The sequence below is a fragment of the Schistocerca serialis genome, chromosome 2 (genome assembly GCF_023864345.2).
Source record: "Schistocerca serialis cubense isolate TAMUIC-IGC-003099 chromosome 2, iqSchSeri2.2, whole genome shotgun sequence".
Lineage (NCBI taxonomy): Eukaryota > Metazoa > Arthropoda > Insecta > Orthoptera > Acrididae > Schistocerca > Schistocerca serialis.
Window position 1 is genome coordinate 1,143,224,661 of NC_064639.1, and position 20,757 is coordinate 1,143,245,417.

The window sequence follows — 20,757 nt, forward strand, 5'->3', positions numbered from 1 at the left end:
TTGTAAAGGCAAAGAGTTTGGGCAGAGATGTCAGTCGAGGCGGAAGTACAGAGGCAAAGATGTTATTGAAAGACAGGTGAGGTATGAGCGGCGGCAACTTGAAATTAGCGGAGGTTGAGGCCTGGCGGATAACGAGAAGAGAGGATATACTGAAGGGCAAGTTACCATCTCCGGAGTTCTGACAGGTTGGTGTTAGTGGGAAGTATCCAGATAACCCGGACGGTGTAACACTGTGCCAAGATGTGCTGGCCGTGCACCAAGGCATGTTTAGCCACAGGGTGATCCTCATTACCAACAAACACTGTCTGCCTGTGTCCATTCATGCGAATGGACAGTTTGTTGCTGGTCATTCCCACATAGAAAGCTTCACAGTGTAGGCAGGTCAGTTGGTAAATCACGTGGGTGCTTTCACACGTGGCTCTGCCTTTGATTGTGTACACCTTCCGGGTTACAGGACTGGAGTAAGTGGTGGTGGGAGGGTGCATGGGACAGGTTTTTCACCGGGGGCGGTTACAAGGGTAGGAGCCAGAGGGTAGGGAAAGTGGTTTGGGGGTTTCATAGGGATGAACTAAGATGTTATGAAGGTTAGGTGGACGGCGGAAAGACACTCTTGGTTGAGTGGGGAGGATTTCATGAAGTATGGATCTCATTTCAGGGCAGGATTTGAGGAAGTCGTATCCCTGCTGGAGAGCCACATTGAGAGTCTGATCCAGTCCCGGAAAGTATCCTATCACAAATGGGGCACTTTTGGGGTTCTTCTGTGGGAGGTTCTGGGTTTGAGGGGATGAGGAAGTGGCGGCTCTGGTTATTTGCTTCTGTACCAGGTCGGGAGGGTAGTTGCTGGATGCGAAAGCTGTTTTCAGGTTGTTGGTGTAATGGTTCAGGGATTCCGGACTGGAGCTGATTCGTTTGCCATGAAGACCTAGGCTGTAAGGAAGGGACCATTTGATGTGGAATGGGTGGCAGCTGTCATAATGGAGGTACTGTTGCTTGTTGGTGGGTTTGATGTGGATGCCCTAAGCCCTGCTCACAACCGTCAGTGCCACCTCCTACACTAACATCGCTAATGCTGTGGCCTAGCCACTACTGAACGCAACCTTTCCCACCCCATTAACTCCAAACCTAGAACATCACTTAGCTATTGGGCTGCATTTCATAAAAAGAGAAGCAATTGCTGCAGTGATTGGGCAGACAGTGTGACTTTTAGTCAGGGGCTTGTATTTCATATTACACGTATTTGTCTTTCATTTTACATACATTTGGTTTGCAGCTGTAGTTCTGGGTCTCAAGGGATGAAATCATGGGACTCCACTACAGACTGTTGTCTTCGATTGTTTTGAGAACTGTGATAGTAAGATTTATACATTTTGGTCTGTAGTAGCAGGTAGGTAAAATGTAGATGAAAAAGTGCATTCCCATTGTCAAAGTATAACGTTATGATTTGTATTTTTAGTGAGCCCTTTGGGCAAAAGTCAGGATGTGTTGTTCTTAAACGGGTCCATACCCAGTTTCTTCCTCCTGACTTCGGTTTGACCTTTCTGTTGATAGAACGATGAATATGTCAAAAAATGTTTTGCTGGTGGTAGAGTATTCCTGTGCATCTGTTACTTTACCGAACATCGTGTAAGAGGGTAGTAAGTTCAACTGTTTAATGGTATGAGGAAAGTTATTCACATAACGTAACTTTCAGTGCTTTTTTAAGATGTGCAGAGCTGTTGTTTCTATTGTTAGTAAGTCAGGTAATATGCAGTAGGAAACTGCAGAAGATCTGCATGCCTAAGTATTTCTTCCATCCATGTTCTTTTTGAGGTCAAGAAACAAGAGAGGAATAGGAGGCGGAGGATTCTTTTTGAGGTCAAGAAACAGTAGAGGAGGAGGAGGAGGAGGGCAATTTAAATTTGTCGTAAAATATATTGAATGATATTAACAATCTTCCGTCGGTTCTTGGTAGAAAAACATTATAACTGGTGCTTTTCATTTATTATTAATATATTGAATGGTTAAATTTGTTGATATATAATTGTTACTGCTTTTGTCACTTGCAAAACTGTTTTCTTGTGTTTCAGGCTGTTGATCTATCAAGCTTGGATGCTAGTGAAGAAGACAAAATCCAGGCAATGATGACACAGTCAACACAGGACTACAACCCATCAAAGTATGTCAACGATCCTGCTCTGTAGACTGTAGTGGGGGAGAAAGTGTTCACTCTACTTTTTTTAACAAATATTTTGTATGTGTAGTTTCTTCTTATTCACTATCGATTTGAAGCTTTTATTTGTGCTTGCATAAAATATGGTCAAGATAGTCTGTCTTGTAACAAGAACACTGCTACATATTTGTCTTCAACAAACATGCATCTCCGTATATCCGTGTCAGTGGACATTTATTTACTTCCTCTGAATACGTAAACATAGAAACTAGTGAAAGTATATGTTGCTTCAGCCTCTAAGGAGCACATGGAACCATACATACAACTGGCTTTCTTGTTCTTCTTATCTTCCTAAAACATCCTCATCCTTTCACTTTATGCCCGTCTTCTTTGTTACGTCTTCTTGGGTACAGCATTCAGTTGTGTCTTTGTTCCTGTTTACAGTTCTGTTATTTGTTTAACTGCATGATTTCCTGTCTCCTGTACAGCAGTTTGCGTTACTACTTCACAGTTTGTAATTTTGTGTGTGTGTGGTTTTTTTTTTTTTTTTTTTTTTTTTTGGGGGGGGGGGGGGGGGGGGGAGTGGTGATCCAGATGTGTTCTCCGCATACTTGCTCTTAAGCAATTGCTATTGGGTGTCGCCTGATGATTCATGGATTCGTGTAGTGTACTGGCACTAACAAGTCCTTTAAAAAATGGACCAAATTGAGGATCCAGATGGGCGATGGGAGGGGGAGGGGGGGGGAGAGGGGGAGAGAGAGAGAGAGAGAGAGAGAGAGAGAGAGAGAGAGAGAGAGAGGAGTTTTAGTTATGATCCTTCTTGACTGACTGTGGACCTTGCTTTAGATAGACAACACCCAAGTTTTGTGATAAAATAAAATTCTTTGATCTCCCAAGTTGATTACTATAGTATCCTTCTATATGTCTTGAAGAAAACTGTTCTGTGGTGAAGGAACTAGTGATGGCAGACCAGTGTGTGTTTCACCACAGTGTAGAACAACCTGTGGTCCTGTTAATGCTTACAGTACACATCATTGTGAAAGACCACATTAGCTTGCAAGGAACTTCGCTTACATCTTCTTTAACATTCTACAAGCCGCTTTACAACATGTACGCAGTGTACACTGTACACCTCTCTGTTGGCATCACCCCCCCCTCTCTCGTTCTTCTTCTTCTTCTCTCTCTCTCTCTCTCTCTCTCTCTCTCTCTCTCTCTCTCTCTTTTTTTTTTTTTTTCCTCACCAATTTAGTTGATAAAGATGTAGCTTTCAAATTCTTTGAACTCTTCTTGCACTGGTCTCCTAATATGACTGTTGAACCAGGGTGGAAGGTCTCTCTTCTGTTGCAAACTTATTTGGCTTGTACTTGTCTGAAGTGAAGTGAAGTGTTCTGGGCAGTACTCTCTCTCTCATTCTGTAGCTGATGTTGCCATAGCAGTTTTCAGAATTTTACTAGTGAATTCCTAAAGTTTTCCCAGAAGCATTTTGACACTGAGGTAGTTAGCCCATAAAAGCAAGTGACTACAGTATATGACTGACTAGGGATGTTCACTCAAATTATTTCATGTTGGGAAGCACTAATAATCTCACTAGCACTGACAATTCCATGCATCAATAAATCTGCTGTCAGTGTCGATGTCTAGCTGATATCGAGATGTATACAATGAAATCTCCGTTTTACACTTTTCAGGCGATAAAAAAAAAAAAAAATAATGTAGATTTCCTCCTGTTTTTGTCCGATAATGCAACTATAAATGACACTACACATTGTGTGTTATTGTTAGGAGACAGAACAACAGTAGTGCAAATTGTTCTAATCTTTAATAACTTCTACGAGTTCATAACTAGTGTGCTCAGATGTCAAGAAAGGATATTGTGTAATGTTTGTAAACATTTCTTGAAAGCCCACACCTTTCCAACACCCTATATCTCAATTACACATTTTATTTTCTCTCTCCATTAACATTGTTTCATTAAGTGTAGGAGGGAAATTTGCAAGTGTGATAATGAAAAAGCAGCTATCATGGACCACCAAAAAAGTGTCATGAACTGGGTGAAACGTTAATACTTGGTATACTGTATTGCCCTAAACGTAATATTTACCTGCTATTTGTTTCTGGTCCTCACTAGATTTCATTCCTAGTATCATATATGCTCCATTGTTGTTAATAAATGAGAAATTCTGGGATTTTACTCACAACATTTATAGCAATTTAACATTCTTCCTTTCTGGCTCGCAGTAATGAAAATTTCTCTTCTTGGATGATCTTCTTGTGCTGTTAGGTAGTACATCTGGATGCCACAGTCCTGGACGGAGCAACAGGCGGTGCATTTATTTGAAACTCTGCAAAGAAATTCTTAAAATATATGAAAGTGGAACACCTTGTTACATGGTTAACTTTGCTAGTTGTAATGAAACCTGACTTTATTCATAAGATAACCATCTCTAATATAACACATGTGACTTTGAGAAATTGTTGTAAATGGGGACTTGTTTGATACGACTACAGTTTTATGTGGTTGAAGAGCTACTACTGGCCTATTATTATGAAGCCCTTAGCTGCTAGGGGGCACTTGGAACAAATAGTTTGACAATTTGTTAAAAGGATATTAGATGTCATCAGTGAGACATTGCCCCTTTTTGAGCTTTGGCGCTCCATAGAAGTGTATTCCATTCTTTCCTGTTTAGTGTCAGACCCCTCCAGCTGTGAATTCCAGTTTTCCTTGTGTCCTTTCTGACATCTTCCTCCACCTTAGCTTTGGTCCTCCAATCCCCCTGTTCCTAAGGTGCTGCAATGAATATCTTCTTAATCATTCTGTCATTAGCTCTCAGTACACATCCTGCCCATTCCAGCCTTTCAGTGTCACTGACAGTGTCTGGTTCATCATGTACATTATATAATTCATAATTTAATTTCCTCTTGCAGCCAGTCAGTTTTCTTCACTGGTCCAAGAATTTGTCTCAAGATTTACTTTTAAGTGTGCCCAGTTGCTTTTCATCAAATTCCATTAATGTCTAGATTTCTGCACCATATGTTAGCACCAGCCTCACCACTACTTTATACATCATAACTTAAGTTTTCCTGAACAGCAACTTAGATTTCAGATGCCTTCTGAGGCCATGGTAATACTTGTTGGCAGACGTACTTGTTTTAGGATCCCAGAGATGAACATTGTGTGTACAGTTTATTGCTGATCCAAGGTAAGTGAAACTATGCGCGACACTAAACTTATATGAACCAATTTCATAGGTGCAACCTGATTGTTTGTTTATTTTCCTTCCTATAATCAAAATAAATAAGCATAGTTTTTCTTTGTTATAGGCATATACTTGGTTCAGTTATTTATATAACAAATATTATTTTATGAAAGCAAATGAGACTAAATTACAGTAGTTCAAAAGCAAACTACCCTTTGCATGTTGCAAATTAAGTTTTTCATTTATCTTGTGCACTCAGACTCATTTTGCCTTAGTAACAAGGCGTCTACAGTGGGTGTCAGTTCAGTGTCAGATTCATTGTTTTTAAGCCAAACAGCTTTCTCTCAGGTGAAAAACTGGTTGAAAGTTTGCACTTTTTCATTTGGTCACTATTTTCAACATATAGTTATCATTTTCTGTGTCACAGTTAAATTACTGTACATTGAAAACAGTGACACCAGTTTGTCACCTTATAAAAAGCTGTTTGGCTTAAAAATGATCCCCCCAGGGGCTCAGCATTCATTTGCTGAGTACGGGCTTGGCGACCCCGGGGTCCTGAGCTGGGGACTGGTCAGCGCCGCCAGTCTCCTGTCACCGTAACCCCCGGACATGCTTCAGCGACCACCGCATGGCGCGGCGGTGGAATGTTGTGTGCTGCGGGGAATGGTAATCTTGGCTTGACCGCCTGGATTGCGAGGAAGGTAAACCTCTATAAAAAACCCTCAATCTTACGGTGTGCTGTGCGCCTATAAGATGCATGGCTGTTGGGGTGGAACAGTCGCAAGCGGGCAACCTCTGGGGCACCTGCCGCGCCCCAGTTGTATAATGCTTACCTAGGCATGCGGGGCTCTGTCTAGGTGGACTTCTAGTTCCCTAGCTGCTCGTGGGACCGAGATGGAACCCTCGAACTTTTATTCTTCTCCTGCCAGCGGAAAGGGTGGACCGCTGGTGGGTTCTAACACCCAATCCAACAAGAGGGCTCGTGTAGCCAGTCCTCCTGATTCAGGTAGTAGTAACAGAACGCATCCTGCTTCGCAGGATGTGTTTTTCATAATTAAAAGAAAAGATGGGAGTTTTGAAAAAGTTTCGCCATTTTATATACAGAAGGGCTTAGAAGGTATTGCTGGCACATTAAAATCTGTAAAGCGCTTGCGAAATGGCACCTTGTTGGTTGAAACATCTAGCTTCCAGCAAGTCCAGAACCTTCAGAAGGCACAATTTCTTGGGGAGTTTGCGATAGAGACTGAATTTCACAACACCTTGAACTACAGCAAGGGTGTTGTGACTTGCAGAGATCTCGTTGACATTCCCCAAGACGAACTGAAGGCTGAATGGTCCCGGGAAGGAATTGTCGACGTGCAACACATTATGAAACAGGTGGATGGTGCTCTCATAAAGACTGACTCATTTATCCTTACATTTAACACCACCAAATTGCCAGAGCATGTGAAGGCAGGTTTCCTACGTCTCAGTGTACGGCCTTATTTCCCCAACCCCATGCGGTGTTTTAAATGCCAACACTTTGGACACACTACTCTCGGCTGTAGAGGGGAAGCCACTTGCGAGAATTGTGGTAAAGCCGCCCATGAGGGAATTGGTTGCTCCTCTCCTCCCAAGTGTGTCAACTGCTCTGGGGATCACCCTGTGTGGAGTAGGGAATGCAGAGTTTTCCTTGAGGAACGGAAGGTCCAGGAACTAAAAACTACAAAACGCATCCCGTATGGTGAGGCGAAGAAAATCTACAAGTCCATGCAGCCGCCCACGTTCGCTGCTTCCTTTTCTTCCGTTCTCAAACAACCAGTCTTGAAAACCGATGCCGCTACACAAACAGAGCCTGCTACTGTCAGCACTAGCACCTGCGCTTGTCAATGTACGTGTGCTGCTGCCGTTCCTGTGAAGCCTGCTGCCTCCCCCCGGCCTTCTGACCAGGCTGTGGTAGCTGACATCATGGAACTTCCTGCCCCTTCCCGGGTCCAGTCTTGTGCACTGCCCAGCGCTGCTACACCCCCTACTGCTTCTGAGGTTTTGGCTCCAATGCCACCTCAGGCCAGAACATCGAAGCCAAAGACAAAGGTGAAGACTCGCCCACTAAAGGAGACTGCAGTTACACAGTCTCCTGATGGGGATGTCATTCTCCCTGACGTATCTCTCGACTCCTCTTCTGAGGCGATGGAGGTTGATGTCAGACTGGGGCAATCATCTCGCCCCAAAACTGAGCCTCCACCTGTTGTTGGCACTCCTCCCCAACAGAAAGTGAGAATGAAGGTACTACCACCCTGATAGATGGCTCCCATTATACAAGGTAGGAACATGAATGGATTCTGGGCACATGTGGAGGAATTGAACCTCCTAGCACGGCAACACCCCCTGTGCTTGTGTTTACAGGAAACACATTTAAAACCATCTGATGCTCCTGTACTAAGGGGCTATACGTCATATCGCAAAGATGACCTGACTGGAGAAAGGGCCAAAGGCGGAGTCGCTGTGTTTGTCAATAATGACCACCACTCCTCTGCTCTCCCCCTGGATACTGACCTGCAAGTAGTTGCAGTTGAAATTCATTCACCTCGGAGGCTTACCGTTTGCTCCCTTTATTTACCACCTCTGGATGCAATGACCTTAGACGCTCTCACAGATCTTATCGACCAACTCCCTCGCCCATTTCTCCTCCTGGGAGACTTCAATGCCCATCATGTCCTGTGGGGCTCCACTTCTCTTTGCGCTCGAGGTCGAATTTTGGAGAGCCTCCTAACATCTCAAGTGTTGTGCATCCTCAACACAGGTACTCCGACTCATTTCTCTACTGCTACAGGGTCATTCTCAGCCATTGACCTATCTTTCTGCTCTCCAGCCCTCACCGACTCTGTTCACTGGGTGGTCATTGACGACCTTCATTCCAGCGATCACTTCCCTATCCGCATTCATCTCCTGGATGGTGTATCGCTGGAGCAGCGGCCACCATCGTGGATGATTGGCAGGGCTAACTGGCCACTGTTCACTCGGTTGGCTGTCTTTGACCGCCACAATAACGTACAGGAATGGGTGGATCACATCACGCTTGTGGTCCATCATGCTGCTGACCTGCCCATACCACAGTCTTCTGGCACTCTTAAGCGGCGCCTTGTGCCTTGGTGGACAGAAGAGTGCCGTTCAGCCATCTGGGACAGGTGTGCGGCTCTTCGCCGATTTAAATGCCGCCCAACAGCGGTCAATCTTACTGCCTTTCAAATCGCTAGAGCCAGGGCACGCCGAGTCATTAAAGAGAGCAAGGAAAGGTCATGGCAGGAGTTCCTGGACTCCATCAGCCGTTCCACTTGTTCCACAAGAGTATGGGAAGCCATCCTGAGGATTTCCGGTAAACATAGCCGTTTACCAATAGCTGCTGTCCTGAACCAGGGATGCCTCCAAACGACACCCAGAGCCATTGCTCAGACGCTGGCAGAGCATTTTGCACAAAGTACTGCCACTGCAAATCAGGATCCAGCGTTTCGTCGCTACCGTGCGACTGTCAAAAGAGCGACCTTGGACTTTCGGTCGAACAGTTCTGAGGCCTACAATTCCCCTTTTCCATGTGGGAACTTGAATCGGCAGGTACTGAGACTTCTGACACTGCACCAGGTTACGACCGCATCCGGTACTCCATGCTTCGACATCTGCCAGCGGCGTCAAAGGAAATCCTCCTCGAATGTTTTAATCTCGTATGGCAGACAGGAGTGTTCCCCACCTCGTGGAGGGAGGCAATTCTCATCCCTCTCCTCAAACCAGGAAAGGACCGCACATGTCCCGGTAGTTATCGTAGTATCGCCTTGACAAGCTGTGTCGGAAAGACCCTGGAACGGATGGTTAACCGGCGTCTGGTCTGGCTGTTAGAGACCAGACAGCTCCTTAGCCGCTTTCAATGTGGATTCCGAAAATTTCGGTCCACGGTTGACAACCTGACCCTCCTAGAGGCGGCTATTCAGCAGGCTTTTCTCCGTCAGCATCACTGTATCGGTATCTTCTTTGATATCAGTAAGGCATATGATACTACATGGAGACACTGTATTCTTGCACAAATGCATCAATGGGGCTTTCGTGGCCGCCTCCCGATTTTCATTCAGTCTTTCCTGTCTCAGCGGTTTTTTCGGACCCGCGTTGGTAACACACTGTCTGATCGCTTTGAGCAAGAGAATGGTGTCCCCCAGGGCAGTGTTTTAAGCGTTACCCTCTTTGCCATAGCCATCAAAAGTATAATGTCTACAGTGAGGAGTCCAGTACAGTGCTCCTTATTTGTCGCCGACTTTGCTGTTTTCTGTTCCTCCTCCAGTGTTGCAACCGTGAGCCGTCAGTTGCAGCTAACAGTGCGGTGGTTAGAGGAGTGGGCTGCAAAGACGGGTTTTCGATTTTCTGCCGAAAAGTGTGTTTGTGTTCATTTTAATCGTTCTCGTCATCTTTTTACTTTGCCTGCCTTGCATATGGGGGATACTGTCCTACATTTTAGAGACACAGTGCGGTTTCTGGGCCTAATTTTTGACTCCAGGTTGTCATGGCTGCCACACCTACGTGACTTGAAAGCCAGAACGCTAAAGGCACTGAACATCCTCAAGTGCCTCAGCCACAGGTCTTGGGGTGCGGACAGGGCGCGTCTCCTACAGTTTTATGGAGCTTTTGTGCGTTCACGGCTGGACTATGGGTGCACAGTATATGGGTCAGTGAGGCCATCTTATTTGCGGATCCTTGACGCTGTTCACCATGCTGGGATCCGACTGGCCACGGGTGCTTATCGGACCAGTCCCGTACCCAGCCTCTGTGCTGAGTCTGGCGAACCGCCACTTACCATCCGCCGACAGCTCCTGCTGGTGCGCCAGGCTTGTAAGTTTCTTGCAGCTCCCAGATCGCCTGCTCACCATCTTGTTGCCCACCCACCTCTGGACCGCCTTTTTTCCCGTCGTCCCCGGGCTACGTTGCCATTTGGGATCCGTGTGCAACGTGTACTAGAGTCCCTCGGTGTGGAGTCTGTACAACCCCAAATCCAAGGTTTTAACCGCCTGCCACCCTGGTTACTGAAGAGGCCCAGAGTGATTTTAGATTTATTGCAGTACAAGAGAGATTGCACTCCTGCCACCGTTTTTAATGCAGCATTTTCTGCCATTTTATCTGAGCACCACGACTATGTAGCTGTTTTTACGGATGGGTCGAAACAAGGGGATTCTGTTGGTTGCTCAGTTGTTTTTCCATATCGTGTCCTCAAGGTCCGACTGCCTCAGACTTTTACTGTCTTTGATGCAGAATTGTTTGCGATCTTGCGGGCACTGGAGCACATGAGACATTCTTCCTCTCCTAAATTTCTTTTCTGTTCCGATTCACTCAGTGTCCTTCACTCATTGCAACATTTGTATCCGGCAGACAAAATTGTCCAGACCATCCAGGATGCCCTCCTCCGACTACAGCGACTGGGGAAGGTTGTAGCTTTCTGCTGGGTTCCGGGGCATGTCGGCATTGCTGGGAATGAAAGGGCAGATCTCGCAGCCAAGGAGGCGTGTCTCGCCCCACAAGTATCTCAGTGTGCTATCCCCTTGCACGCACTCACCTCGCTGTTGAGCTCACAGGTCATTTGTCGGTGGGAGGATGAGTGGCTGGAAGTGACTGACAATAAGCTCCGTATAGTCAAGCCCACAACACGTGTGTGGTGTACTTCCTTTCAGCCCCATCGACGGGACGAGGTTCTCCTCACTCGGCTTCGAATAGGCCACAGCCCTGTGACGCACGGCTTCCTGCTCCGGCGAGAGGACCCTCCAATGTGTGGTGCTTGTGGCGTCCAGGTCACTGTACGCCACGTTTTATTGGATTGCGGTTTATTTTCTGACCAGCGGGTCGGGGCTGACTTGCCAGCGGACCTGCCATCTCTTTTAGGCAACATTCGGACGAATGTGGTTCAAGTTTTAAAGTTCTGTGCCCTGTCAAATGTTTTTACAAAGATTTTAGGGAGAGGATTTTAATTTGCTCACTGTGTGACAAGCCCACTCATGTTTTATGTAAGTGGCCAGCCAATAACAATTTCCTGTGACATTCTTGTTGCTATGTTTCCCCTTTCCTTAGGTTTTACTTTCTTACGTAGCATTTTCCTTCTTTTCCTGCTTTCTTTGAGTGTGTGCTTTAGTTTTCTTAGGTCTGTCCACATTCGTTCCTTTTAATGTGTGTCAGGGCGCTGATGACCTCGATGTTGAGCGCCCATAAGCCCCAACACACCACCACCATTAAAAATGATGATTGAGACAATGATCTTATACCCACTGAAGATGCCTTGTAATTAAGGTGAAACTCGTCTAGGTGCACAAGATAAATGGAAAACTTAATGAGCAACCACGGTAATATATATGCAGCTGATGCAAAAATGGCCACCACAAGAAACTTATTAAATGAAAATGTGTAACAAAATTCCCTGAAACACAGTTTTCTCCTGTGTTCACAAGAACAGGAAAACCAAGCTTGTATTCTCTATTAACAAGTTACTTTTGCACACTTAACTGCACACTCTCAGATACTGAAAATTGTGAGACACTGAAGTTTCATGCAGTTGCTTTAAATTAGTTTTCAACAGGACAAAGGATCTTTGTAAATTTGTGGACTGTAGGACAAGAGGCTCTCAAACAAATTCATCTAAATTTAAGTAATCATACCTGGTGGTTTACAGATAATTGTATAATGCACACACGTTCTTTCAGCTGACGTCAGGACCATGATGGTATCCCTGTCTCTCCATTACTTTCTTTGTCATTTCCCATTTCTTTCTCTGAAAAATGAATAAACATCACTTCTTACTGAAAGAGATGCTGAGCTTAGACAGATAGGTGGCAGTTAGTTTTTCCATTACAGATTCTTGGCGCACAGTTTTTTCACAAGACACACAATTCTGCATATTTTACCAATACCAACATTTTTACTTGTCTTTAGGTAACAATCCTCTACTGTTTAGTAAAAATTTATTGTAATGTTTACTTACATGATAAAAATTAATAATTGTAAGTTAAGGCTGACTTTGTTGGCTGATCTTGAGCATAACTGTTAGTGCAACAATTATTCATAGTTTCCTTAAAGATGGTAATGAGTTAACAGCTCTACTCATATGGTAAATCCTCAACTCTTCAAACAGGTGTTTGTATGAACTTACTACTTTTGTTTTCCTGCAGTTGAATGTTATAACCATATTTTTTACAGTTCACCTGCATCTACATACGTACTCGACAAGTATGGTGGAAGGTATCTTGTATCACTACTAGTCATTTCATTTCCTGTTCCACTTGCAAATAGAGCAAGGGAAAAACTACTGTCTGTTTGCCTCCGTATGAGTCCCAATTTTTCGGTTACCTGATATTCATGAAACTTCCTGGCAGATTAAAACTGTGTGCTGGACTGAGACTCGAACTCGGGACCTTTGCCTTCTGCGGGCAAGTGCTCTACCAACTGAGCTATCCAAGCATGACTCACGCCCCGTCCTCACAGCTTTACTTCTGCCAGTATCTTGTCTCCTACCTTCCAAACTTTACAGAAGCTCTCCTGCGAACCTTGCAGAACTAGCACTCCTGAAAGAAAGGATATTGCGGAGACATGGCTTAGCCACAGCCTAGGGGATGTTTCCAGAATGAGATTTTCACTCTGCAGCGGAGTGTACACTTCCTGGTAGATTAAAACTGTGCCGGACCGAGACTCGAACTTGGGACCTTTGCCTTTCACGGGCCAGTGCCCTACCAATATCCTTTCTTTCAGGAATGCTAGTTCTTCAAGGTTCGCAGGAGAGCTTCTGTAAAGTTTGGAAGGTAGGGGATGAGATACTGGCAGAAGTAAAGCTGTGAGGACAGGCCGTGAGTCGTGCTTGGGTAGCTCAGTGGGTAGAGCACTTGCCCACGAAAGTCAAAGGTCCCGTTGTTCGAGTCTCAGTCCGGCACACAGTTTTAATCTGCCAGGAAGTTTCATATCAGTGCACACTCCGCTGCAGAGTGAAAATCTCATTCTGGACTATGTAATATGCTTAAAATATAATACCTAAACCAATATTGAGAATATAATAAAGAAATTGGATTAATTACTTTTCCACACATCCTCGTATTTTCACACTTTAAATAAAATTAATATTTTTATGATTGGTACAAGTTCATTATTTATAGGCCAATTGTAAACATTCCTGAGGTTTTCTTTTGCTTTCTCTATGGAATTCTGTAATGAAGATGTTGCTGAGATTTCCAAAAAGAATTTTTTCAGTATTATTTGGTGGAGAATACTAAGGGTCGTAAGATATACTACATTTACAAACTCATTTATTAATATATTTTGGTCCTGATAGATGTTTTATTGAAACTTTATTTGGGGCGTTTACTACCTTCATCTTCTGTATACTGTTTTCCAAATATAATAGAAACCATTTCTTTGCTGCTACTCTCATTTCTAATTATTGAAGCATTCGTTTGAATTTTAGGGTCAGCATTGTCCAAAAATATATCTGTTACACTGTTACCATTGTCTTGTGTATGGAGTACCACTTCAGTTAACTTCTCTATGACACATGCAGTACTGTATACTTCTGGTACAACAGAAACCAAATTGTACTTCACTATGGAGCTTATATTTTTTCAGGTAAATCATTAGTTCGTCTTTCCCAACTGATGCTATGGTTTTTGAATATGGTCGTAGTAAAGATAAAGACCTTTAATTTTGTATGTCGCTGTATATTAACTTTCTTTTGTAGATCTATTTTTCTGCCATCAGTTTCATTGTTGGGTTATTGGGTATCGTCACTGTTTTAACTTTTCTGGAGTACTAGAAAAATAATCAACACAAAATTTTCTATTACTTTTGGTTTGTTTATTGGTCTGTCTCTGACCCTTAGCTGTTTGTTTTTTCTGTTCCCTGTTTTATATTCATCCAGCTTGTTTTACTTTTCGTTTCAACATTAAATAATATTTTTGGGAAGGTGTCCTTGCAGCAAGCAATACCATCCCGTAGACCTTCTTGTGATCATCATAAGTTTAGAAATTGTGGCTCACTATAGCTCTTTATTAGGGAACTGAGATATTTAAGGGTCTGAGAGCATTTTCTAATACCTGTTGTTATTTACTTGTTTTTACTGATCATTTCTACTGATATGAAACAGATTAAAGTTCAGGATGAAATACCAATATTACGAAAAGGATGGATTGCAACTCATCATATAGAGGAGGCATTAAGTCACAGACATGTGCAACAAAATGTCTAGAGTACATTAAAGCTTTCAGCCAAAAAGCCTTCTTCCAAAATAGAAAATACATACACATTCACGCAAGCACAGCTCACACACGTGTCACCCCTGTTTGTGGCCGGACTGTGAACACCAACAGTACCTGATGTGAGAAGCAGTTGTGGGTGATAGGGATGAGGATGTAGTATGAGGAAGGGAGAGAGAAGTTCAACAGGGTGGGTTGGGAGAAAGTGTAGTGCTGTTTGTGGGACATTGTGGGAGCAGGATTGTGGTGTGTGGTGAAGTTTGGAGGTTGGGGAGGTAAAAAGGAGAGATGTAGAGAAGGGGAAAAAGATCAGTGGGTGGTTTGGTGATATAGAAGTCTGTGTAGTGCTGGATTGGGAGAGTGAAGGGGGTAGTTGGGTGGAGGACAGGAGAAGGGAATGTAGCATATACTTGGATATACTTCAGGGAGAGTTCCCACCTGCACATTTAAGAAAAGCAGGTGTTGTTAGGAAGAATCTAAATGGCACAGGCTGTGAAGCAGTCATCAAAGTGAAGCACATTGTTTTGGGCAGTATGTTTAACAACTGTGTGGTCCAGATGTGTCTTCTTCAGAGTTCATGCGAACAGATAGCTTGTTAGTTGCAATGCCCATGTGGTTGCAGTTTAGTTCATAGATCACATGGCTACTTTCACAGGTAGCCCTATCTTTGATGGGATGGAAGATGCATGTGACTGGACTGGATTAGGTAGTGGTTGGAGGATATGGAGGAAAGGTCTTGCATCTAGGTCCATTGCAGGATGTGAGACGTGAGGCAAGAGGCTGGGGTCAGAGGCAAAGTAGAGATGGACGAGGATATTGCTTAAGTTAAATAAAATACCACTGTGGGAGTTGTGGGAAGGGTAGTGGGTAGGCAGGCTAATCATCATTTTGGTTTCTGACATAGATACTGATTTAAGAGAGAATTACTCCTTGTCACCAAATGGTGTGTGTAGGAGGCGGTCGTTGACTGGAGATATAAGGCATGGGAGGCAAGGTGTGGAAAGTAATTTCAATGTTTGGAGGCCTCAGTGAGACCCTTGGTGTATTTGGAAAGGAACTGTGTGTCACTAAAGAAGCACAGGTGGATAGTCTTGATGGAAGGGACTTCTTGATATGGAGTGGGTGCCAGATTTTGGGAGTTGGAGGTATTGGTGGTGGTTGGTAGGTTTGATTGTGGACTGAAGTACAAATCCTTGGGGCACTGGGAAAAGTAGTGTTCAATAGGGATAGGCCAATGGCATTTGGGATGTTAGTTTAAAGGGAGGTAGTATAAACAGTGATAAAGAAGGTGCCATGTGATAAAGGAACAGAAACAATGGCGAGTGGGCAGAGGAAATGGTTGGTGTCTTTTAAGTAGGAGGGTCGGCTTTGGATAATGGGCTAAAGGTGTTGGTACACGAGAGCAGAGATTCACTCAGCGAGGCACAGCAACCAGTCACAATGATATGTCATAGCTGGCTGGGTTTGCAGACTTGAGGAAGCATTTCGAAGGTAAGAATGCAGGTAATGGTGGGGTTGGGGAGAGATAGGATCGGTTGAGAGGTTCTGGGATGAGCATAAGGATTTTAGGAGGAATCGGAGAACTTATTCAATTTCTTTAACAGGTACACTGTGACAGGGTTTGTAAGAATCTGAATCTGACAGCTGGCAGAGTGCTTCCCTTTGTGAGGCTCCACCATTGTACTTTTGAACTGCTGGGATTGCATGATGGAGATGTGTCAGATTTATTCACCTACAAACTCTGCTACTGTGACCCCATTCCAGAAATCCAACTGGATCCTTCCCAATAACACCAGCTTTTCTGAATTGCACTGGTGGGGCCTCTCCTGCTGTACATCCTATGTTCATGTAACCCCCATGACCTCAAACTTCACTAGTCCCTGTCTTCCACCTACCCGTCCCCTTTCCTGCCCCACTGCCCCACTCCAGCACTACACGGACTTCTATTTCACCAATGCACGCACTAGTCTTCTGACCGTGTTCCCACCATGTCCCTGCACTCGCTCACAAGCAGCACTACACTCTCTCCCCCCCCCCCCCCCCACCCCCCACACCATATTACCCCTCCCCCTCCCCACTCAATATCTCCTCTTTACTCCCATTACCCCCATCAGATTGGAGATGTGTGTGTGTGTGTGTGTGTGTGTGTGTGTGTGTGTGTGTGTGTCCTCTTGGCTGAAAGCTTAAATGTTCCTTTGTGCCTGTCTGTGACTCAACATCTCATCTATATGGTGAGTAGCAATCTGTCTTTCCATAATATTGTTATTTCTGTTCATATGGGTACTTCGGAAATCTGTGCTGCAAATTCAGTTTAAATAATGTAGAGAATGCTCTATCTACATTGTTTTTTTCAGTACATGTTCTTCCTGGTACTGTCAGACCTAATTTCAATGGAAATTGCTGTGCAAATTTGCAATATAAGCTTTATTGTGCTTTATAGATTGAAAAATTAGGCCTGTGTTACATTTAACAGAAATTTGGTTAACACAAGTTACTTACACATACTGGATAATGTTAAAGCATCAGTTACATGACAAGAATAGACACCAACACAGGTATTCACCACCAAATCAGCTCAGATCAAGCACTACAAACTATTGACAGCTTCTGTTTGCATATGACAAAATACCTGTACATTTCAGTTAGCTGCCATCTTGTGAAAGACTGCGATGATTTTTTTGTTTCTTATGAACCTACTGTAATTTACAAATAGTGTTCCAAACATTTACACTGCTGCGTTTCAGACCTTCACAGTTACATGCTTATCTCTCATTTGTGTTGTACTGGCTGCTAATTTTGATGCCAGAAAGAAATTTTATTAATCAAAATCATGTTCCATTGTCAATGTAATGATGTTACCTTGATCCCCTTCTTTTTGTCGCTACGTTGGAGGGCCAGCCTTTCAGTTTTTTTTTCTTCTTCTTCTTCTTCTTCTTCTTCTTCTTTTTTTTTTTTTTTTACTCATTGATTACTTTCAGGGCACTGTCTTGTTACTATTATAGGGGGTAAAACACTGATTTGGTAACTGTATGCTGTGGCTTAATAATTGAGTTGCTGGTTGTCAGAGAATAGTTTCCCGTGTTTTATTTTTCAGTATAGTTTATAAAGCACTAGCAGTCTGCTACAGTTTCACATGGGTAGCACTAAATATCTACAATCTGGTAGCTTTCTTGGCTTACTGTTTTTTTTTTTTTTTTTTTTTTTTTTTTTTTTTTTTTTTTTTTTTTTTTAAACTGTTCGGTAGGTAGAGTTATGGTTAAAATTCAGAGCACAATATTAGATAACTGAATATCATCAATTTCACGCAACTTACTGCAACCTGCCTATCAATGGGAGTTGGGTTTAAAGGTGCCAAGGCTGCTCATTAGTCGGTGGGGCAGCCACCAGCTGACTTTGTGCTCTATACTGGCTATGAGAGCTGGTTGTTTGCAGGCAGTCGCTGCTGTGCCCTGCTCCTGCCCCCACAGGCAGTGCAGTAACTCACAGCTCCAATCATTTCCATGAGATGTCACTCCAAACACCAGTGAAAGATAGAACAGATAACATTTGTTCCTCCTAAAAACTTGCTGACTCCAGTGGGAGTGAGGTGCAAGTAAAAAAACCCCTGGGGGAGTTGCTTAGATCAGCCTTCACATTCGGGCGGATTAAGGTGGCTGAGGACTTGAATTTATAATAAATATGAAAGGAGAATATCTGTATAACTTCTGGTAATAGTAATTTCATGTGGCTCAATGGCTTGATGCAAGTCTTTCAATTGGATGTCACTTCGGTGACTTGTGTGTGTCTAACCAGTTAACCAACCAGGGAAAAGTGGTTTGCAATTTAATGTGGAATCCAAAGTTATCCAAATGTGTAAAGGGGCACTTTTAATGTGGATTCCTAACCACGTTTCATTTCTGTTGAGTCTCGACATCATTGAGAAGTGAATGCTAGGTTAAAAGGCATCCTGGAACCTTTTGGTTTCTAGGCATGTGCTTCAATGCTAGATCACCATACCTGACGCTGATTCTGATAAAGCTTCGCTGCTCTCTGGAGTTATGGTGGCTTTACTATTAGGTGTCAATGTATTTGTTTTCACAGTAGTGGAAGTCTTCAATTCATCCACTTTTCACAACGTATTTGTAAGTTATGTGCATAAGACGTCCCTGTGAATCAGCCTATCTATTAAAACCAGATGAAAATCTGTACAGGGGTTCATGAGATCAGTCAGAACATAAAAATAGAAAGTGCGGATGGGACATCAAAAAGATACTGTATCAATTACATCTATAACAGATTTTTTTTTACCGACAAGTGTAATAATTGCGTTTAAGGATTTTGAATTTTCTGCACTTACTCAACATTCAGTAATTATTGTATTATTTGCTTGGTACTTCTAGTCTCTCCCTCTCTTTCTTCGTCGAGGTATATCAATGTGAGGCAGTTGTCTGTTGAAGATCACTACTTATTGTTACAGCTACCATTGTCTATATTCTGAAGCACCAAAGAAAATGGCACAAGCATGCGTACTCAAATATAGTGATATGTAAGAACAGGTAGAATACGATGCTGCGGTCAGCAATGCCTATATAAGACGATAAGTGTTTGGCATAGTTATTAGATCAGTTACTGCTGCTGCAATGGCAGGTTATCAAGATTTAAGTGAGTTTAAACGTGGGGTTATAGTCGGCGCACAAGCGATGGGACACAGCACCTCTGAAGTAGCGATGAAGTGGGGATTTTCCCATAGGACCATTTTACAAGTGTACCATAAACACCAGGAATCAGGTAAAACATCAAATCTCCGACATCGCTTGGCTGGAAAGAGATCATGCAAGAATGGGACCAATGATGACTGAAGAGAATCATTCAACATGACAGAAGTGCAACCCTTCTGCAAATTGCTTCAGATTTCAGTGCTGGGCCATCAAGTGTCAGCTTGCAAACCATTCAGCAAACCATCACTGACATGCGCTTTCGGAACCGAGGGCCCACTCCTGTACCCTTGATGACTGCACGACACAAAACTTTTTGCCTCGCCTGGGCCCATCAACACAGACTGTTATAAATGGAAACATGTTGCTTGGCCAGATGGGTCTAGCTTCAAATTATATTGAGTGGATGGACGTAGACAACCTCAATGAATCCATGGCCCCTGCATGTCAGCAGGGGACTGTTCAAGCTGGTGGAGGCTATATAATGGTGTGGATGCTTGATACGGGACCCCTGAAACGTGTAGATACGATTCTGACAGGTGACACATACTTAAGCATCCTATCTGATCACCTGCGTGCATTCATGTCCATTGTGCATTACAACGGACTTGGGCAATTCTAGCAGGACCTTGTGACACCTCACATCTCCAGGATTGCCACAGAGTAGCTCCAGGAATGCTCTTCTGATTTGCTGCCCTCCAAACATGAACATGATTGAGCACATCTGGGATGGGTCCTACACAATATTAGGCAGGTGTACCAATTTCTTTGGCTCTTCAGTGTATTATATCCTCAAAGATTATTGCTAACTCTATTTGAAATTGAAAATATGTGCTGGTTTCTTTCTTTTTTTTATCTAGTCCTGTAATTACATTTTCTTTCTGCAGTTCTAGTTTAAAGCCATTTGCATTGATGATTCTTACTGTTTATTGCTTTATTTTAGCTACATGAAAATTCGCGGTGCAAATCAGATGGGGGAAGTTCCTTCAAATTATCGTTGTTACAAATGTCATCAGCCTGGGCACTGGATAAAGAACTGTCCTTTAGGCACAAACTTGGTAATTTTGGTTAATCATTCTTCAGATTTGCTGGTACTGTTTTTTCTTGAAGTTCAGGATGTAACTACTATTTTTGTTCCAGGAACCAATTGAAATAAAAAAGAGTACTGGCATTCCTCGTAGTTTTATGGTTCCAGTTGAGGGACCAAGCGTACCTGGGGCCATGATGACACCAACAGGACATTTTGCTGTACCAGCAATAGATCAGTGAGTGCTCATCTAAACTGTATAAAATTTTGTTTGTGTTGAGACATTAATCCCAGCAGTTGGTTTAGTTGAAGTTACATGCATTTATCTTTTCTGTTGCGTACACACACATAACAACATAGAGATATAACTAGCTTTTAGGCTACCAGTTTAAGGTAAGAATACCTTGTCAGCAAGCAATGAATGTTATCCTTTTAGAAAATCCGTTGGTATTCT

General features: G+C 43.3%; 1 protein-coding gene across 4 annotated transcripts in view; it reads left to right on the forward strand.

The window, feature by feature from the left end:
• Window positions 1–20,757, forward strand: part of LOC126458605 (E3 ubiquitin-protein ligase RBBP6) — a 387,537-nt gene that overhangs the window by 117,953 nt on the left and 248,827 nt on the right. For all 4 annotated transcript variants that reach the window (XM_050095761.1, XM_050095763.1, XM_050095764.1 and 1 more), the window contains exons 6-8: window positions 2,067–2,155; window positions 20,220–20,334; window positions 20,417–20,541. In XM_050095761.1, coding sequence (XP_049951718.1) covers window positions 2,067–2,155; window positions 20,220–20,334; window positions 20,417–20,541 — 329 coding nt within the window. The remainder of the gene's footprint in view (window positions 1–2,066; window positions 2,156–20,219; window positions 20,335–20,416; window positions 20,542–20,757) is intronic.